The sequence below is a fragment of the Chlorocebus sabaeus genome, chromosome 5 (assembly GCF_047675955.1).
Source record: "Chlorocebus sabaeus isolate Y175 chromosome 5, mChlSab1.0.hap1, whole genome shotgun sequence".
NCBI classification, from domain to species: Eukaryota; Metazoa; Chordata; class Mammalia; order Primates; family Cercopithecidae; genus Chlorocebus; species Chlorocebus sabaeus.
Genome location: NC_132908.1, coordinates 1505170 through 1526229, shown reverse-complemented (window position 1 = coordinate 1526229; position 21060 = coordinate 1505170). Strand labels below are relative to the sequence as shown.

Here is a 21060-nt window from a genome sequence, read left to right as displayed (position 1 = left end):
CCCCCCTCACATGCGGGGACACAGTTGTCATGCAGCGTCGTATCCCCCCAGGGTGGCCATCATCAGCCTTTGCCTTCCCTGGAGCAGACACAAACCAAGGCCTTAGTCATTTCTGGTCCTGCCTGGATCAGCGCCAGCAGGGGGAGAATGCAGGAAGCCTCACGAAGAGGCGGGGGGCCGGGCGCGGTGGCTCAGGCCTATCATCCCAGCAATGTGGGAGGCCGAGGCAGGTGGATCACTTGAGCTCAGAAGTTCGAGACCAGCCTGGGCAACATGGCGAAACCCCGTCTCTACAAAAAATACGAAAAATTAGCCGGGCATGGTAGCCCACACCTGTGGTCCCAGCTATTTGGGAGCCTGAGGTGGGAGGATTGCTTGAACCCAGGAGGTCGAGGCTAGAGTGAGCTATGATTGTACCACTGCACTGCAGCCTGGGCAACAGAGGGAGACCCTGTCTTAAACAACAAAAAAACCCAAAGAGGCAGGGTGACTTCCACCATCCCTGCACCTGTGCCCTGACGCAGCTGCCCGCTTGGCACCCTGTTCCTTCACACACACAAAACTCACTGCCCGAGAGTGGGGCACAGGGCTGGGGTGGAAGGTGCTGTCCCCCGTGTCCCACTGATCAGCCCGTCTGCAGGCCTGCCCCCGGGGCCCTCTGCTCGGCAGACCTCCAGGGCTCTGCAGAACCCTGCATGGGCTGGTTCACCTCTCCTGGGGAGACAGGCCTGGCTCCAGGTTCCAGGGCTGAGTCAGGGTCTGGGCCCTGCACCCCATCCCCCAGGCTCCACCCTGTGGCTGCCAGACTGTCAGGTGAGGGCCCCTGCTGTGCGGCGCTGGTTTACCAGGGGCCCTGCAGTCCCGGGCCCAGGTGAGAGCAGGAGGCTCTGTCTCAGAGCAGGTCCTGTGTGTGCAAGCAACACAGGAAGGCCACATTTCCTGATCAGACAGCCGCTTAGAGCAGGGGAAAAGGAGGAGGAGCTTGGTGACCTGCATAAGGGGTCCTTCTGTCTCTTAGTGGGACCCGGTCCCTGCATCTTGGGGTTGGAGAGGCCGTGGAACGTGTGACAGGCACCTCTCTGCATGGCCTGCAGTCTTGCCCAGGGACGGAGCTGATGGGTGAAGGCCCCTCCTCATGCCCCTTTGGTGGCTGTGCTTGATGACTACTTGCCCCAAGAGAAGGGGCCGTAGGGCCAGGGGGCCCTGAGGTGCTGGGCAGGAGCCTCACAGACCGCCATCTGCCCGCAGTGAGGCCGTCTGGGAGAACATGGCGCGCATGTGCGTGAAGACCCAGCGGCTGGATGTGGCCAAGGTGTGCCTGGGGAACATGGGCCACGCCCGCGGGGCCCGAGCGCTGCGCGAGGCGGAGCGGGAGCCGGAGCTGGAGGCCCGCGTGGCCGTGCTGGCCACACAGCTGGGCATGCTGGTGAGGGGCGCCCCATGGGGTGGGTGGGAAGGCACCACGCCTACCACAGCCACAGCCCCCTGGGGAAGGAGGAGGCACGCCCACCGGCCTGAGCCTGCCGTGTTGAGGGCAGAGCCAAGAGGCATGGCCCAGGAGAGCTGGGCAGACAGCGGCAGTGGAGGTGAGGCGGGTGGAGGCGAGGCGGGTGGAGGCGAGGCGATTGCCGGCTCTCCGGGGTGTGTGCCTGTCAGGCGTGCGGGTCTGGAACAGAGCGCCCAAGAGACCCCCAGGTCAGCAGGGCTGAGCACGGGACTTCTGTGGGGGACTCTGGGAGGTGGGGCCACCCCTTGGTGGTGCATCTCACTCTCCAGCTGTGTGGGACAGGGATGCCCTGTGGGTGTGTGGCATTTGCTCTGCCCGTGTCAGCCCCGTGTGTCAGTGTGTTTGGCAGTGTGGGAAGTCGCGGTGACCGGTGGCCTGGTGTGGAACAGTGTGTTTGAAGCATAGGTTTGCAGAGGCTGCACGACACCTGCCCATCCTCATTCCTCAGGAGGACGCCGAGCAGCTGTACAGGAAGTGCAAGCGCTACGACCTCCTGAACAAGTTCTACCAGGCTGCAGGGCAGTGGCAGAAGGCCCTCAAGGTAGCCGAGCGCCACGACCGCGTGCACCTGCGCAGCACCTACCACCACTATGCCGGGCACCTGGAGGCCAGTGCCGACTGCAGCCGGGCCCTCAGTTAGTGAGTGCAGCCCTCGCGGCTCTTCCCAGTCTCTCTGGATGGTCCTGGCTCCTGAGGCCTCTGTGTGTGCTATGGTGAGGTGGCCAGGGAGGTTCTCAGAGGAGGCATCTGTCTCAGGGAGGTGGCGCCTTCTCGGCAGGAAGCTTCTGGGAGTCTCAGAGATGTGGGGTTGCCCCTTCTGTTTTGGGCCACCCGGGTTTCAGGCAGAAGGACGTGTGTCCTTCGGTTGCTGAGCACAGATGGGCTTGGTATCTCCTGAGGACAGACAATCCCATGTCACCCTCTCCAGAGGAGGAGCTGCTCTTAGACCTGTTCCTGGGATGCAGATGGGCGACCAGCCTCCCGGGCCCCCACAGTGCAGGAAGCCCCCAGTGCCTCTTGGCCTTGTGTGCTCAGGCTCCACGGAGCTGCAGGCTGGGAGCCCACACCCCAAGGGCCGCCGCTCTGATGCATTTCACCGACGCTGCCTCTCAGCCCATCTGGTTCCCGTGGGGCTGGGATGGGAGGGAACCAGGACCTCTGTCTCCTCTCACAGCTATGAGAAGTCGGACACTCACCGCTTCGAGGTGCCCAGGATGCTGTCAGAGGACCTGCCATCCCTGGAGCTCTATGTGAATAAGATGAAGGATAAGTGAGTGTTCCTACCAGGGCTGGCGGGACCGCACTCCATCCTGGAAGTTTACAGGGATTCCAGGGTTTGCTCAGGTAGCTGCCCTTCCCGTGCTTCCTGCATGAGTGGGCAGCATCCCCCTGGCTCCTCAGAGGTATGCCAGGGCCCTGAGCCGGGCCCTCCCTTTGGACAGAGCCCAGACTCCTCACTCTTGGCCCAGCCTGTTTGCAGGTCCGGTGACATGCACTCTAAGAGTGGCACAGGGGCAGGGTGGGGGCCGTTCCGGGTTGGAGCGGGACTCGGATGGAGAACCCACAGCCTTGGGGCTGCCCACAGGACCCTGTGGCGGTGGTGGGCGCAGTACCTGGAGAGCCAGGGCGAGATGGACGCCGCACTGCACTACTACGAGCTGGCCCAGGACCACTTCTCCCTGGTCCGCATCCACTGCTTCCAGGGCAATGTCCAGAAGGTGAGGGCCTTGCAGGGGAGCCAGCCAGGCGGACGTGAGGCAGACACAAGGCCACCGAGTCTCATCTTTGTGTTCTTTGTGTTTCTAGGCTGCGCAAATCGCCAACGAGACAGGAAACCTGGCGGCCTCCTACCACCTCGCACGCCAGTACGAGAGCCAGGAGGAGGTGGGGCAGGCGGTGCACTTCTACACCCGGGCGCAGGCCTTCAAGAATGCCATCCGCCTGTGCAAGGTACCACGGGGCCGGAGTGGGCAGCCAGCGCCTCTCGAGGTCCTCTGAAGACAGCTTCAAGTGGAAAAGTGGACTGAGAGAATCGTGTCAGCAACACGTGGTCTGGCCAGTGTCTGCCACTCACTCCTCACCCTGCCGCCCCACCGGCCCACCCCTGGCCGCTCCCATCTGACATTGGTTGCAAAGCATTGTCCCCAGATGCTTCCCAGGCTCCAGGGCTCCTGAGCTGGTTGTGAGGCTGGCTCACGGCCTATGGCCTTGCAGACAGCAGACCCTTCCGAGAAAGCTGTTGGGCATTCTGCACCCACACAAATGTCCCAGCCCGGGCTCTCGCTTCCAGAAGCATCTCTTGTGTCAGGTATTTCTTGCAGTGCTCTGTGAAATAGAACCCAGAGCATCAGAAAATCCTTATAGACAAACCTAGTAAGTCATCAACTCCTTAAAACCCACAACCGCAGAGATCACTGAGCAGTATATCAAAGTAAAGGGGTGGGTTCACACCCGGCCACATTCCAGAATCTCAGCGGGCCTGGGGAAGCCAGTGGGAGCCGCTTCAGGGCCCTGCCTCCCTCCCTGCAGGAGAACAGCCTGGACGACCAGCTCATGAACTTGGCCCTGCTGAGCTCCCCCGAGGACATGATCGAGGCGGCCCGATACTATGAGGAGAAGGGCATGCAGATGGACAGGGCGGTCATGCTGTACCACAAGGTGAGGGCCGGCCACTGGTGGGGGCCTTGGGAAGGGCAGCAGGCCAGGGGGCCTTTGCTTGTGCGAGGCCTCCGAGGTCTCGGGCCCCCAGGCCTCGGGCAGCTGCTCAGAGCCCACCACATCCGCAGGCTGGCCACTTCTCCAAGGCCCTGGAGCTGGCCTTTGCCACCCAGCAGTTTGTGGCCCTGCAGCTCATAGCAGAGGACCTGGATGAGACATCAGACCCTGCGCTCCTGGCCCGCTGCTCCGACTTCTTCATCCAGCACAGTCAGTATGAGAGGGCAGTGGAGCTGCTGCTGGCCGCCAAGAAGGTACAGGGCCAGCGGGGCCTGGGCTCAGCTCCACGCAGGCTCCGTGGCTCAGGTCCCCTATCCCCAGGGGCTGTGGGAATGGCTGCTCGCTTGGTTATGAGTTCTCAAGGAAGGCTATGGTGCCCTGGATTTCACGTACAGCACACGCGGTAGGTCCATGAGTGTAGACTTGCCATCCTTCATGCTGGCATCAGATCATACACAGGGAGTTGCACTCACCTATGGTGGGGAGGGGGTGGTAAAAATACACATAACACAAAATTTACCATCTTAGCCTTTTTTTTTTTTTTTTTGAAACAGGGTCTCACTCTTGCCCAGGCTGGATTGTGGTGGTGCCATCTTGGCTCACTGCGGCCTCAACCTCCCGGGCTCAAGCAACCCTCGCTCCTCCTGCGTAGCTGGGACACAGGCGTGGGCCACCATCCCCAGCTAAGTTTTTAAAAGTTTTCGCATAGAGTCAGGGTCTTGCTATGTTGCCCAGACTGGTCTTGAACTCCTAGGCTCAAGCAATCCTCCTGCCTCAGCCTCCCAAAGCACTGGGACTGTAGACGTGAGCCCTGTGACTGGCCAGGAACAGTTTATTCAAATGGAAATATGGGTGGTTCCCAAATATAAAATTCTTCGCTTTATTCATGATAGGAATGCAGATCAAAATTCACAGAGATGCCATTTTTTACTGGGCTATTAAGGGTGAAAAGGTGAGAAAACTTCCTGGATTATCATGGGAAGCAGATACACCCAGGCCCTGTGGAACACAGCAGGCAGAACCTGTCACAAGACAAGGTCTCCCTGTCCCAGCCTCCCCTTCCCTCGAGAGTTCATCCTGACAGACACGTTGACGCACGTGTGAGTGGCGTGTGCACAGGGCGTGCTCGGCAGAGGTTTACGCAGCAAGGACACTGGCCCTTGTGTCTGTCACCAGGCTGGTTGGATCCCCAGGGCTTCCTCAGCACTGTGGACGTCTACGCAGCAGAGAGCACGTGGCAGCCCCCAGCGTACTGACATGGAAACACCTCCAAGACAGAATTATTTTTCTTTTTTCTGAGACGGAGTCTCACTCTGTCACCAGGCTGGAGTGCAGTGGCACAATCTCAGCTCACTGCAAGCTCCACTTCCTGGGTTCAAGTGATTCTCCTGCCTCAGCTTCCCAAGTAGCAGGGACTACAGGTGCATGCCACCATGCCCAGCTAATTTTTGTATTTTAGTAAAGACGAGGTTCCACCATGTTGGCCAGGATAGTCTCAATCTCCTGAACTCGTGATATGCCTGTCTTAGCCTCCCGAAGTGCTGGGATTACAGGTGTGAGCCACCGCACTCGGCCATATTCTTTTTCTTAATATAAATGTGTTATTACTTCATATATATTTGTGGGTTATTACTGTTTTTTTTTCTTGTGGAAATGGGGGTCTCACTATGTTGCCCAGGCTGGCCTCAAACTCTTGGGCCCAAGTGATCCTCTCGCCTTGGCCTCCCAAAGTGCTGGAATTGCAGGCGTGAGCCAACATGCCTGCCTAAGACATACTCTCAAGAATATTAAAAAAATTTTTTTTTCTTGGATACGGCGTCTCGCTCTGTCGCCCAGGCTGGAGTGCAGTGGTGCGATCTCGGCTCACTGCAAGCTCCGCCTCCCAGTTTCACACCATTCTCCTGCCTCAGCCTCCCGAGTAGCTGGGACTACAGACGCCTGCCACCATGCCTGCCTAATGTTTTGTATTTTTAGTAGAGACGGGGTTTCACCGTGTTAGCCAGGATGGTCTCGATCTCCTGACCTTGTGATCCACCCGCCTAGGCCTCCCAAAGTGCTGGGATTACAGGCGTGAGCCACTGCGCCTGGCCAAAATTTTTCTTAAAATGAGAGCTGGGCGTGGTGGCTCACTCCTGTAATCCCAGCATTTTGGGAGGCCGAGGCGGGCAGATCACCTGAGATCAGGAGTTCGAGACCAGCCTGACCAACATGGAGAAACCTCATCTCTACTAAAAAAAAAATTACAAAATTAGCTGGGCATGGTGGCGCATGCCTGTAATCCCAGCTACTCAGGAGGCTGAGGCAGGAGAATGGCTTGAACCCAGGAGGTGGAGGTTGTGAGCCGAGATTGTGCCATTGCACTCCAGCCTGGGCAACAAGAGCGAAACCCTGTCTCAAAACAAACTAACAAAAAAATTCTTAAAATGTTGGGAAAATCAGGCAGTGGCTCGTGCCTGCAATTCCGGCACTTTGGGAGGCTAAGGCAGGCAGATTGCTTGAGTCCAGGAGTTCAAGAGCAGCTTGGGCAACATGGCAAAACCCGGTCTCTACTGAAAATACAAAACCTGAGGCAGGAAGATCATCTTACCCTGGGAGGTGGAGGCTGTAGTGAGCTGTGATTGCACCACCGCACTCCAACCTGGGTGACAGAGTGACACACTGTCTCAAAAATTTAATTTTAAAATTTAATTTAAAAAATTTAGAATTATAGAAGAAAATTACCAGTTTTCTTTTCTCCCAAACATAATATTCTTTTGAGCATATATCACTTGAGACTGTTGTTTCCTTCGTTCCACTCAAATGTTAACAGCGTGAGAAAGTCACGTCAATGACTAGGTTGGTGAGGCGTGGGGGGAGACATCCTTGTCCCCTCCATACCCACCCCAGCTAGACAGAGGCCGCCTCTGAGCCGAGGGGCCTGGTTTCCTCTGAAGCAGTGGCAGATGAGGGGCGCACTTCGGGTCGTGGCCCCCTCAGCAGCCCCGTGGCATCTCTGCACCTTTGCAGTATCACGAAGCCCTGCAGCTATGCCTGGAGCAAAACATGAGCATCACCGAGGAGATGGCGGAAAAGATGACCGTGGCCAAGGACTCCTCGGACCTGCCCGAGGAGTCTCGGCGGGAGCTGCTGGAGCAGATAGCAAACTGCTGCATGCGCCAAGGCAGCTACCACCTGGCCACCAAGAAGTACACGCAGGCCGGCAATAAGCTGAAGGTGAGCGCCGGCCCCTCTCCCGGCCCCAGCCCGCGGCTGCTTCCCAGGCAGTGAGGCTGGGGTCCCCTGCGTGCATCTCCGTTTGCCTTTGTGACTCCCCCGAGCCATGGCTGAGCCTTTCTGGCCAGGAGGAGCATGACCACTAGATCTCTCTCTGTCGGGAAGCCCTGAGCCCTTCTTCTTGTGAGAGCTCCTGCTCGGGGTCCCTTGTGCTTGTCCCGGCCCAGCGCCTGCTTGCCTGAGCCTGGCCGTCTCTCTGCCTAGGCCATGAGGGCGCTGCTCAAATCCGGAGACACAGAGAAAATCACGTTCTTCGCGAGCGTGTCCAGGCAGAAGGAGATCTACATCATGGCTGCCAACTACCTGCAGTCCCTCGACTGGCGGAAGGAGCCGGAGATCATGAGGAACATTATCAGCTTCTACACCAAGGGGCGGGCCCTGGACCTCCTGGCCGGCTTTTACGACGCTTGTGCCCAGGTGCAGGCCCTCCCTGGGATGCCAGCGGGGCCCCGGGAGGGCTGTGGAGCCCAGCAGGTCTTGACAGTTCTCATCCATACAGGTGGAGATCGATGAATACCAGAACTATGACAAAGCCCACGGGGCACTGACCGAGGCCTACAAGTGCCTGGCCAAGGCCAAGGCCAAGAGCCCCCTGGACCAGGAGACCAGGCTGGCACAGCTACAGAGCAGGATGGCACTGGTGAAGAGGTTCATCCAGGCCCGCAGGTGCGCCCCCGGGGCCAGCAGGGCCAGGCCAGGGCAGATGTGACTACAGGGTCAGGGCTGAGCACAAGAAACCGCAGCCAGCAGAGGGGCGGGACAGCAGGTGGGAGCTCGCTCGGGACAGCACTGTTGCTGAAGACACACCCCACCTCCTCCTGGGAGCCCTCAGAGCCTGGGCACAGCCTTGGGAAGGCATTCTGGAAACCCCCGAGATGCTGAGAGAGAAACCTGGTGGGGGAGCGGGAGGCGGCGGCGGATCTGGTACAGGAGAGGGTGTGTCTGGGGAGCCATGGACCTGCTTAGGGTGTGCAGGGGCCGGGCAGGGGAGTCCCGAGTGAGGGCCACTGTGTGACCTGGGGTGGTGGGGACCATGGTGGCCAGTGGGCTCGTGCCTCTCCACAGGTCAACTGCCACCAGCTCCAAGCTTGTGGAGAGGAGACCCAGGCAGCCAATCGTCTCGGTTTTCAGGAGAGGCCGAGATTCTAAGTTTATTTGAATACCTCCCCGTCTTCATGTATGGGCAGTAACAGCTTTTCAGACAGCTGCTTTGTGGACAGCACGGTGGGCATTGGCCTGAGCGCTTCAGGGCCCAACCTCCGTCTCAGCTGGCAAGGGCGCTTCCTTATCTGAGAACCTTTTCCAAAACGAGAGTTCCAGAAGTACTTTGAACAATGTTGGACCCTTGGAAGGGCACGGTCCGCTTGCGCGTATCGATTCTGGGGTATCAGTGTCTCACAGGTGTCTGCCCAGCTTAGGCCACAGGAGGCAGGAGAGGAAGAGAATCGATAGCAGCTGGTCGTCAGGGATAGCACAGGACGTGGGTGGAGGGGAGACGACGTGTGAGGGCCAGGGCGGGCAGCCTTCTATGTGCCAGGGGTCAGAGGGCAGGCCAGGCACCTGTCTGGAATGGCCGAGTCAGTGGGTGGCCAGATGGGCCCTGGACCCTCCTGACATTGGAGCCTGAGCTCCGCACGGCTCCAGTCACCTGCTCTGGACCACACTGTGTTCCAGCAGGCTCACCTCCCTGGTGTCGTCCCAGCTCCCAGGCCACACACCCTGCCCTGACACAGACCCTCACGCCAGGCCACACACACAACCTGTGTGCGGACCAGCCTCTCTGCTTGGAGGGTTCTTCCCAGCGGCCTCGGGCAAGGGCTGCTGTGCGCCTCTCCATGCACCCTGTCCACACGCACCACGTCCCCTCTGGGCCACACTTTGTCCGGAGGTTTCTAGCCCCCTCTGGACTATTCCATGGAGCAGGAATAGGGTCGCAAGTCTTTGGTCTTCATGTCTAAGCCTAGGACCCAGCATTCAAGTGACCTGTGAGAGTGTTAAATGGGTGAGTTCATTTATGAATGAACAAATTAAGGAATTAATGAATTAACTTCATAGAAAGTTTCCTCCTGCCATTCCGGAGAGCTCCTCTTATAGGCCAAGAGTCTCCTCCGACCTCTGATAACAGTAGGTGTTCAGGGCTTCAGGGTCCAGGCCTCATCTCTGCTCTCGGCAGGACATACACGGAGGACCCCAAGGAGTCCATCAAGCAGTGTGAGCTGCTCCTAGAGGAACCAGACCTGGACAGCACCATCCGCATCGGGGACATCTACGGCTTCCTGGTGGAGCACTACGTGCGGATGGAGGAGTACCAGACGGTGAGGCCTGGGCGCTGCTCACTAGCGGCATCCTGCTACACAAGGCTACTGAAACGAAGGCTTAAGAGCTCAAATTGGCCAGGCGCAGTGGCTCAAGTCTATAATCCCAGCATTTTGGGAGGGTGAGGCGGGAGAATGACTTGAGCCCAGGAGTTCAAGACCAGCCTGGGCAATATGGTGAAACTCCATCTCTACAAAAACGGAAAAAATTAGCCAGGCGGCTGGGCGCAGTGGCTCAAGCCTGTAATCCTAGCACTTTGGGAGGCCGAGACGGGCGGATCATGAGGTCAGGAGATCAAGACCATCCTGGCTAACACGGTGAAACCCCGTCTCTACTAAAAAATACAAAAAACTAGCCGGGCGAGGTGGCGGGCGCCTGTAGTCCCAGCTACTCAGGAGGCTGAGGCAGGAGAATGGTGTGAAACCGGGAGGCGGAGCTTGCAGTGAGCTGAGATCCGGCCACTGCACTCCAGCCTGGGTGACAGAGCGAGACTCCATCTCAAAAAAAAAAAAAAAATTAGCCAGGCATGGTGGCACATACCTGGGGTCCCAGCTGCTTGGGAGGCTGAGGTGGGAGGATCACTTGAGCCCAGGAGGTTGAGGCTGCAGTGAGATCTGATGGTGCCGCTGCACTCCAGCCTGGGGGACCTGGGTGACAGAGCGAGACCCTGTCTCAGCAGAGAAACAAAATTGTCAGTAGCAAAAAGTAACAGTCTCACCTGTTGCTGGCTGTTACTAGCGGTGCCACCTGGAAGCTACAGACTTACTTTGTGAAGAAATGTCTGCATGTACCCAAGTCTGAATAACCACAATTTCTTTTTCAGGCATTTTTACCAAAAAAGAAAACGGTGTTCCATTTTTTAGTCGCTTTATTATTTTTTAATTTTCGAGACAACACATCGTCACTTTAAAGTGGCAGGCTAATAACTTATTTAGCTGCCGTGTTCGACGCTGTTCCTCATCTCCACCAGCATTTGATCATTCTTTCTAATTTTAGCCTTCCTAGAGCGTGAGAACCACCTCGCTGTGCTTTAAATTTACATTCTCTGGATGAATAGTGATGTGGAGCACCTTCTCATGTGTGTGTTATCCATTTACACATCTGTGAAGCACTCAAGCCTTTTCTCATCATTTTAGTGGGTTTTCTTATTATTATATTCTTTATATATTCTACATACATTTCCTCGATCAGGTATGATTTACAAATATTTTCTCCCAGTCTGTGAGGAAGTTCCCTTATTTTTATTTATTTATTTATTTATTTATGCAGCGGAGTCTTTTTTTTTTTTTTTTTTTGAGACGGAGTCTTGCTCTGTAGCCCGGACTGGAGTGCAGTGGCCGGATCTCAGCTCACTGCAAGCTCCGCCTCCTGGGTTCACGCCATTCTCCTGCCTCAGCCTCCGGAGTAGCTGGGACTACAGGCGCCCGCCACCTCGCCCGGCTAGTTTTTTGTATTTTTAGTAGAGATGGGGTTTCACCGTGTTAGCCAGGATGGTCTCGATCTCCTGACTTCGTGATCCGCCCGTCTCGGCCTCCCAAAGTGCTGGGATTACAGGCTTGAGCCACCGCGCCCGGCCTATGCAGCGGAGTCTTGCTGTGTTGCCCAGGCTGGAGTGCAGTGGTGTGATCTCGGCTCACTGCAACCTCCACCTCCTGGGTTCAAGCGTTTCTCCTGCCTCAGCCTCCCGCGTAGCTGCGACTACAGGTGTGCACCAGCATGCCTGTAGAGATGGGGTTTCACCATGGTGGCCAGGCTGGTCTTGAACTCCTGACCTCAAGTGATCCACCCGCCTCAATCTCCCAAAGTGCTGGGATTGCAGGCATGAGCCACCGCGCCTGGCTGCAGTTCCCTTCTGTTCCTTTTTCCCTCTGCTTCTGAAATTCCAGTGACTTGTAATACAGTACCATCCCTTCATCCCCTCGCTCAATTGATGCTCTTCTTTTCTCCCCCCAGGAATTTTTCTGTTTTTCATTTTAGGGATTTGCCATTCCTATTGCTTCAAGTTTACCAGCTTTCCTTCTGCAGTGTCTCACTCTGATGCTAATCCCATCCATCTTTTTCATGTCAGTTTTCTACCTGTCAACTTTTTCCACCAGTTTTTATTATTGTTCCTTTGAACCTTCTTTCCTGCCTTCTTTTTAGTTGAATATTTTTTACAATTTCATTTTAGCTATCAGCTGCTTACCTCTACTTTTCACTTCTTTCCCCATATCTTTCATGTCTGTATTATGCTTACACTTAGCTTGACCTTCTTGAGCATAGGAAGCATATTTATAATAGGGGTTTTAACGTCCTTGTCTCCTAACTCAGTCTGTCAATTCTGGATCTGTTTCTGTTGATTGATTCTTATTATTATGGTTCATTATTTTCTGCTTCTTTGGATGTTTGATAGTTTATTATTGGATTCCAGACATTGTGAGTGTTTTAGGTTGTTGGGTGATGGAGTCTCTCTCTCAGTGTGTGTGTGTGTTCTTTTAAATATTTTTGAGTTTTGTTCTGGGACAAGGTTAAGTTACTTGGGAATAATGTGATCATCTTGCAGCTTGCTTTTTAGCTTTGTTAGTGGGGTCTAGAACAGCCTTGAGTCTAGTGCTAATTTTGTCCCACTATCCAGGCAGTACCCTTGTGAGGGCTCTGCTCTTCTCACTGACTCCTGTAATGGGAGGTCTTTCCACTCTGGCTGGTGGGAGTGCAAACAGTTCCTGGCCATGTGTGACCACTCTCTCTCCAGCCACGTGTGACCACTCACTGTTCGGCCATGTGTGATCTCTCTCTCTCCGGCCATGTGTGATCACTCTCTCTCTGGCCATGTGTGATCTCTCTCTCTCTGGCCATGTGTGATCTCTCTCTGGCCATGTGTGATCTCTCTCTCTCTGGCCATGTGTGATCTCTCTCTCCAGCCATGTGTGTTCACTCTCTGGCCATGTGTGATCTCTCTCTCCAGCCATGTGTGTTCACTCTCTCTCTGGCCATGTGTGATCTCTCTCTCCAGCCATGTGTGTTCACTCTCTCTCTGGCCATGTGTGATCTCTCTCTCCAGCCATGTGTGTTCACTCTCTCTCTGGCCATGTGTGATCTGTCTCTCCAGCCATGTGTGATCTCTCTCTCCAGCCATGTGTGATCACTCTCTCTCTGGCCATGTGTGATCTCTCTCTCCAGCCATGTGTGTTCACTCTCTCTCTGGCCATATGTGATCTCTCTCTCCCCGGCCATGTGTGATCTCTCTCTCTCTGGCCATGTGTGATCTCTCTCTCCAGCCATGTGTGATCTCTCTCTCCAGCCATGTGTGATCTGTCTCTCCAGCCATGTGTGTTCACTCTCTCTCTGGCCATGTGTGATCTCTCTCTGGCCATGTGTGATCTCTCTCTCTCTGGCCATGTGTGATCTCTCTCTCCAGCCATGTGTGTTCACTCTCTGGCCATGTGTGATCTCTCTCTCCAGCCATGTGTGTTCACTCTCTCTCTGGCCATGTGTGATCTCTCTCTCCAGCCATGTGTGTTCACTCTCTCTCTGGCCATGTGTGATCTGTCTCTCCAGCCATGTGTGATCTCTCTCTCCAGCCATGTGTGATCACTCTCTCTCTGGCCATGTGTGATCTCTCTCTCCAGCCATGTGTGATCTCTCTCTCCAGCCATGTGTGATCTGTCTCTCCAGCCATGTGTGATCTCTCTCTCCAGCCATGTGTGTTCACTCTCTCTCTGGCCATATGTGATCTCTCTCTCCCCGGCCATGTGTGATCTCTCTCTCTCTGGCCATGTGTGATCTCTCTCTCCAGCCATGTGTGATCTCTCTCTCCAGCCATGTGTGATCTGTCTCTCCAGCCATGTGTGATCTCTCTCTCCAGCCATGTGTGTTCACTCTCTCTCTGGCCATATGTGATCTCTCTCTCCCCGGCCATGTGTGATCTCTCTCTCTCTGGCCATGTGTGATCTCTCTCTCCAGCCATGTGTGATCTCTCTCTCCAGCCATGTGTGATCTGTCTCTCCAGCCATGTGTGATCTCTCTCTCCAGCCATGTGTGTTCACTCTCTCTCTGGCCATATGTGATCTCTCTCTCCCCGGCCATGTGTGATCTCTCTCTCTCCAGCCATGTGTGATCACTCTCTCTCTGGCCATGTGTGATCTCTCTCTCCAGCCATGTGTGATCTCTCTCTCCAGCCATGTGTGATCTGTCTCTCCAGCCATGTGTGATCTCTCTCTCCAGCCATGTGTGTTCACTCTCTCTCTGGCCATATGTGATCTCTCTCTCCCCGGCCATGTGTGATCTCTCTCTCTCTGGCCATATGTGATCTCTCTCTCCAGCCATGTGTGATCTGTCTCTCCAGCCATGTGTGATCTCTCTCTCCAGCCATGTGTGTTCACTCTCTCTCTGGCCATATGTGATCTCTCTCTCCCTGGCCATGTGTGATCTCTCTCTCTCTGGCCATGTGTGATCTCTCTCTCCAGCCATGTGTGATCTCTCTGTCTCTGGCCATGTGTGATCTCTCTCTCTCCGGCGATGTGTGATCTCTCTCTCCAGCCATGTGTGATCTCTCTCTCCAGCCATGTGTGATCACTCTCTCTCTGGCCATGTGTGATCTCTCTCTCCGGCCATGTGTGATCTCTCTGTCTCTGGCCATGTGTGATCTCTCTCTCCAGCCATGTGTGTTCACTCTCTCTCTGGCCATATGTGATCTCTCTCTCCCCGGCCATGTGTGATCTCTCTCCCCGGCCATGTGTGATCTCTCTCCGGCCATGTGTGATCTCTCTCCGGCCATGTGTGATCTCTCTCTCTGGCCATGTGTGATCTCTCTCTCCGGCCATGTGTGCTCTCTCCGGCCATGTGTGATCTCTCTCTGGCCATGTGTGATCACTCTCTCCGGCCATGTGTGATCTCTCTCTCTGGCCATGTGTGATCTCTCTCTCTGGCCATGTGTGATCTCTCCAGCCATGTGTGATCTCTCTCTCTCCGGCCATGTGTGATCTCTCTCTCCAGCCATGTGTGATCTCTCTGTCTCTGGCCATGTGTGATCTCTCTCTCCAGCCATGTGTGATCTCTCTCTCCCCGGCCATGTGTGATCTCTCTCTGGGGATTGTTCCACCTGATTATTTCCTACAGTCTTTGCCTGGCCTCAGTTGCTTTCGTCACATGTGTGCACTATTCAGCACTCAGATAAGACTCGGATGGAACCCTCTGCAGGACTCCGAAGTGCTCTCTCTCTGTTCTCTCCTGTCCAGTACTGTATCCCACCAGTTCTGGCCACCTGGGCATCCTCAAACTATGAACTTTCTTCTCCTCAGCACAGGGAGACTGCTGGCTCTGTGACCCTCTTCTGCACTGTGGCCTGAAAACTCTCTCTTGAGGCAGTAAGCCGGGAAACTGAATTTATCTTTGTGAAATGTCCCGTTGATCTCGGGTAATGTGTCTTGAGGTATAGCAAATCTAACACTGGTATAGCTAGTCCCGCATCTTACGCCGTGTTGTGCAGGGTTTGTTTTTCCTTTTCACCTTCTGCCCATCTGTATCATTGTATTTAATGATACTTTTTCCTTCCTTTCACCTTCTGCCCATCTGTATCATTGTATTTAAAGTATATTGCTGATAGCACAGAGTTGAGTTTTTCTAGATTTCTGATAATCTCTTTTTAATTGGAATGTTTTGTCCATTTACAGTTAATATAATTAATATGGCTTGATTTTAGGCTACCATTTTTGTTTGGTTTGTCCTACCAGTTTTATTATCGTTCCTTTGAACCTTCTTTCCTGCCTTCTTTTAAGTCAGTTGAATACTTTTTTCAATTTCATTAAAAAGCTATCAGCTTTTTATCTCTACTCCTCTCTTTGCATTATATTTCTAGCGTTTGCCCTAGGGATTACCATAAACATACTTATCACATTAGAGTTAGCAGGTAGGTCCATTTACCTACCCACGTCCCTACCTATGTGTGTCAAATGTATAACATTGAAATGTATTATAAACACAATATAGTGTTATAATTTTTGCTTTCAACAGTCATATGTTTTAATGAAATTAAAAGGAGGCTGGGCGCAGTGGCTCATGCCTGTAATCCCAGCACTTTGGGAGGCCGAGGCGGGTGGATCACGAGGTCAGGAGATCAAGACCATCCTGTCTAACACAGTGAAACCCCATCTCTGCCAAAAAAATACAAAAAAATTAGCCGGGCATGGTGGTGGGCGCCTGTAGTCCCAGCTGCTGGGGAGGCTGAGGCAGGAGAATGGCATGAACTCAGGAGGCAGAGCTTGCAGTAAGCCGGGATCACGCCACTGCACTCCAGTCTGGGTGACAGAGCGAGACTCCATCTCAAAGAAAAAAAAAAAGAAAGAAATTAAAAGGAAAGAAACAGTCTTTTACATTTACTTACATATTTACCATTTCTGGTGTTCATTTTCTTTTTTTTTTTTTTTTTGAGGTGGTTTCACTCTTTGTTGCCCAGGCTGCAGTGCAGTGGCACAATCTCAACTCACCATAACCTCCACCTCCTGGGTTCAAATGATTCTGCTGCCTCAGGCTCCTGAGTAGCTGGGATTACAATCATGCACCACCATGCCCAGCTAATTTTGTATTTTTAGGGGAGACAGGGTTTCTCCATGTTGGTCAGGCTGGTCTCGAACTCCAGACCTCAGGTGATCCACCCGCCTCGGCCTCCCAAAGCACCATTTCTGGTGTTCTTACTTCTTCCCAGTGATTCAGCTTTGCCTGCGGTATCATTCTTATTCAGCCTGAGCTCCCGTTAGCATTTCTTCAAGTTGAGATCTCCTGATGAGTTGTCTTACTTTTCATTAATCTGAAATGTATTTATTTTGCCTGTATTCTTTAAGGTTGTTCTCATCAGATAAAGAATTCTGAGGCCGAGCGCGGTGGCTCACGCCTGTAATCTCAGCACTTTGGGAGGCCAAGGTGGGAGGATTTCTTGAGGCCAGGAGTTCAAGTCCAGCCTGGGCAACAAGTGAGACCCCATCTCTGACAAAAAACAGCAAGGCACGGTGGCACACACCTGCAGTCTTAGCTGCTTGGGCGGCTGAGGTGGGAGGATTGCTGAGCCCAGGAGGTTGAGTCTGCAGCGAGCTGCGAAAGAACCACTGCACTCCAGCCTGGGCAACAGAGCAAGGTCCTGACTCAAAAAAATCCTGATTTGACAGATTTGTTTCCTTTCAGCACTTGAATGTTTTCCCTATGTCTGGGCCTCCATTGTTTCTGGAAGAGTCAGCTGTGGGCTGTCTCTGGGGCCCTTACGTGTCACGTCTCTCTCCATCTCCCACCACACTGGCTGCTCTCATGATTTTCTTTTTGAATTTGTATTTCAGCAGTGTGATAATGATGTTGCTAGGTGTTTTCATTGTATTTATCCTGGGCTTTTTGGATTTACATTTGTGTTTCACCAAATTTGGGAAATTTGCTCTTTTTTCCTTCTGGGACTCCAGTTAAATGTTAGGTCTTCCATATCTAGTAGACACACATTTGCGATTACTGCTCATTATTTTCTGTTTTCTGTCCTTTGGACTAATTTGTATTTACAGACTTTCTTTAGCTATCTTCAATCTGCTGTTAACCTCTCCAGCAATTTTTTTAGCGCTTGTATTTTTCAGCCCTAGAATTTACACTTAGTTCTTTTTTTTATTGGCTAAAATTGCCTATGTGTTAATTTGTTTAAAATATATTTTCCTTTATATCCTTTTTTTTTTTTTTTTTTTTTTTTTTTGAGACGGAGTCTCGCTCTGTCGCCCAGGCTGGAGTGCAGTGGCCGGATCTCAGCTCACCGCAAGCTCCGCCTCCCGGGTTCACGCCATTCTCCTGCCTCAGCCTCCCGAGTAGCTGGGACTACAGGCGCCCGACACCTCGCCCGGCTAGTATTTTGTATTTTTTAGTAGAGACGGGGTTTCACCGTGTTAGCCAGGATGGTCTCGATCTCCTGACCTCGTGATCCACCTGTCTCGGCCTCCCAAAGTGCTAGGATTACAGGCTTGAGCCACCGCGCCCGGCCTCCTTTATATCCTTGAACAGAGTTGTAACTGCTTCTCTAAAATCTTAGCTACCAGTTCCAATATGTGGGTCATGTAAGATTGATCTCCATTACTTGCCTTTTGAGTATGGATCTAATTTTCCTGTTGCTTATGTCTAGTCATTTTTTGTATCGTGGACATTTTGGATAATCCATTGTAGAGACTCTGGATTCTGTTACATTCCTTCAAAAAGTTTTGCTTTTTTTGGTTCGTTTTATTAGGCAATCACCTTTGCTCAGCTCTGAGTAGAAACTCTTTCCCCTGTGGTGGATAGCAGCTGAAATCCTTGCTGGTAGCTTGAGTTGGCCATCTTAAAGTCTGCGCCTCCCCTGCCTCACATGTAGTGTGGGAGCAACTAGTGATGAGGGCAGGGTATGCCCAGGATTTGGTCTCCCCTCTATGACCTGCTGTATCCCCACATTTCCACCTTCACATTCCAGCTGCTGTGGTCAACAAAAATCTTGATTCTGGTTCTTTAAGCCTGGAAGAGGGTAGGCTTCTATGTGGCTCTCTGATCCCCACACTGGCCCTGACTTCTACCCTGAGGCAGAAAGTTGTGAGAAGCGGCCGGGTGCGGTGGCTCACGCCTGTAATCCCAGCACTTTGGGAGGCCGAGGCAGGCAGATCACGAGGTCAGGAGATGGAGACCATCCTGGTTAACACGGTGAAACCCCATCTCTACTAAAAATACAAAAAATTAACCGGGCATGGTGGCAGGCACTTGTAGTCCCAGCTACTCGAGAGGCTGAGGCGGGAGAATGGCGTGAACCCGGGAGGCGGAGGTTACAGTGAGCTGAGATCACGCCACCGCACTCCAGCCTGGGAGACAGTGAGACTCTGTCTCAAAAAAACACAAACAAAACAAAGTTATGAGAAGCAGGAAGCCCGCCCAGTGCCACCCGCTCCCAGCATCAGCCTGCTCACAGCTGCCCCCAGTGCCTTTCCACGTGTCTGTCGTCGTTAGAGGGGGGCTGCTCTCATAGGAGACGTGCTCCTGTTGTCAGAAGCCTCTCTTCTTATTCTTTTTCTTTTTTTTTTTGAGACAGAGTCTGGTTTTTGTTGCCCAGGCTGGAGTATAGTGGTGCGATCTCAGCTCACTGCAAGCTCCGTCCCCCGGGCTCAAGCAATTCTCCTGCCTCAGCCTCCCAAGTAGCTGGGACTACAGGTGAGTGCCACCACACCCAGCTAATTTTTGTTTTTTTTTTTTTTGGTAGAGACGGTGTTTCACTGTGTTAGCCAAGATGGTCTCGATCTCCTGACCTTGTGATCTGTCCGCCTCGGCCTCCCAAAGTGCTGGGATTACAGGCATGAGCCACTGTGCCCGGCCTCTTTTTCAACCATAATTCTATTGTAGCCAACATACAGAATTCCACACACCTGCATGTGTCAGACCCTGCAGCTTTGCCGATGCCTGCAGGGCCTCCGCACCCACCAGTTGTGTTGCCCTAGCACATAGTTCCCGGGGCTCACAAACTGAGTATTGAGAAACGAACTTGAGAAACGTGCTGGTGACCGTGTGGGCCTCACTGGGCTGCATGCAGTCTCCAGAATTCACAGGAAAGCTCCCCGGCAGTGCTTTTCCTCAGGGCTGAAGGGTCAGCCCCGTGAGACACAGACTCCCTGATCCGGCTGCTCACGCCCCTCTGCACCCTTCCACTTCCATTCACTGGCCCCTTTTGCTGGTGGAAAAACAACTCAGTCTAATCCTAACAAGGTTTCTTTGTTGTTGTTTGGTTTGGTTTTGAGACAGGGTCTCGCTGTGTCACCCAGGCTGGAGTGCAGTGGCACAGTCACGGCTCCCTGCAGCCTCAGCCTCCCAGGTTCAAAGGATCCTCCTGAGTGGCTGGTGTGCACCACCGCGCCCTGCTCCAGCAGGGTTTCTATTTCTAGGAGAACTATAGTTTTACATATAAAAGCAAAATTGGACTATAGAGATGCCCAGACTGATATATCCTCAAAATTAACAGAAAATCCACATTTTAAATATTTCACCAACTTCTTTATTGTCTCTGTGGTTGCTTGAAGCCTATGAGATTTAGTAACTCGAAATGCAAAAGAAAAAAGAAAGAAACCAAGAAGGCCAGCTAAACTGAGAAAGGCCAGGGACACGCTCCCTCACGGCTGCTGTAGCACCGCCCGGGGCACGTGCACCACCTCACCCGGCCACAGCTCCCATGTCCGCTCGGCTTTCCCGCCGTCATCTGAGCACAGCCCACACACACTCGACGCTGGAGACCGGCAACACTCCTGTCACCCTTGTCCTGCCCCCCACCACCCCTCACCCACCTACACCACCCGTCCTGCCCCCCACCACCCCTCACCCACCTACACCACCCGTCCTGCCCACCACCCCTCACCCACCTACGCCACCCGTCCTGCCCACCACCCCTCACCCACCTACGCCACCCGTCCTGCCCCCCACCACCCCTCACCCACCTACGCCACCCGTCCTGCCCCCCACCACCCCTCACCCACCTACGCCACCCGTCCTGCCCCCCACCACCCCTCACCCACCTACGCCACCCGTCCTGCCCCCCACCCCTCACCCACCTACGCCACCCGTCCTGCCCCCCACCACCCCTCACCCACCTACGCCACCCGTCCTGCCCCCCACCGCCCCTCACCTGCCCTCCGCACCCTCTGCCTGCCTTCTGGAAACCACTTCATTGCCCTCTCCAAAGCTAGCTCTGCACACAGAGCAGTCACACACGCTAGGCCCTGGTTGCATCAGGAGGACACTGGCCCTTTCTGACCACAGGGTCCCTCTTCGACCCTGGCCAGCTCCTTCCTCTCCCTCTCTCCCTGTGCCGACCCTTCTCTGAATTCTGCCACTGCAGGACCTCAGCCTGACCTGGACTCCCCGCTACAGCATTAGCCAAGCTTGTTCTCCTGTGTCCTTATGTCCTGTGTCCCCTGTGTCCCCAGCACAGTGCCCGGCACATGGCAGAGTGGTTTGTCAACATCTGAGGCAGCATCTTTTCAGTTGTAGATGTTTGCCCTCACCCTCTGATTTGAGACTGCGTGGAAGGCTTGCACTCCACCAGCGCCCACCCCAGCTGAGGCCTGCCTTAAATACAGGTCCACTGCCGGGTGATGGGAGGGGCCATCCAACAAGCTTATTATATCTATCTTCATAGCTGAGACTCCATCTCAAAAAAATAGTAATACCCAAGACAAACCACTAGATACTGCTGCCTGCCCTCCAGTCTGACACGCACGTCCACTCCCAAGACTTGAGTGCAAAACACA

The 21060-nt window shown here is 53.9% G+C and overlaps 1 protein-coding gene across 4 annotated transcripts in view; it reads left to right on the top strand.

Moving 5' to 3' along the window:
- IFT140 (intraflagellar transport 140) overlaps positions 1-21060 on the top strand; it is a 105252-nt gene that overhangs the window by 83145 nt on the left and 1047 nt on the right. For 3 of the 4 annotated variants that reach the window (XM_007981426.3, XM_007981435.3, XM_007981444.3), the window contains 11 exons: positions 1249-1426; positions 1956-2146; positions 2682-2777; positions 3093-3225; positions 3314-3457; positions 4037-4165; positions 4294-4476; positions 7229-7435; positions 7700-7912; positions 7995-8161; positions 9669-9810. In XM_007981426.3, the coding sequence (XP_007979617.3) occupies positions 1249-1426; positions 1956-2146; positions 2682-2777; positions 3093-3225; positions 3314-3457; positions 4037-4165; positions 4294-4476; positions 7229-7435; positions 7700-7912; positions 7995-8161; positions 9669-9810 (1783 nt within the window). Of the gene's footprint in view, positions 1-1248; positions 1427-1955; positions 2147-2681; positions 2778-3092; positions 3226-3313; positions 3458-4036; positions 4166-4293; positions 4477-7228; positions 7436-7699; positions 7913-7994; positions 8162-9668; positions 9811-10634; positions 11084-21060 lie in introns of those variants that run through there. The other variant, XM_037990034.2, reaches the window with a different exon arrangement.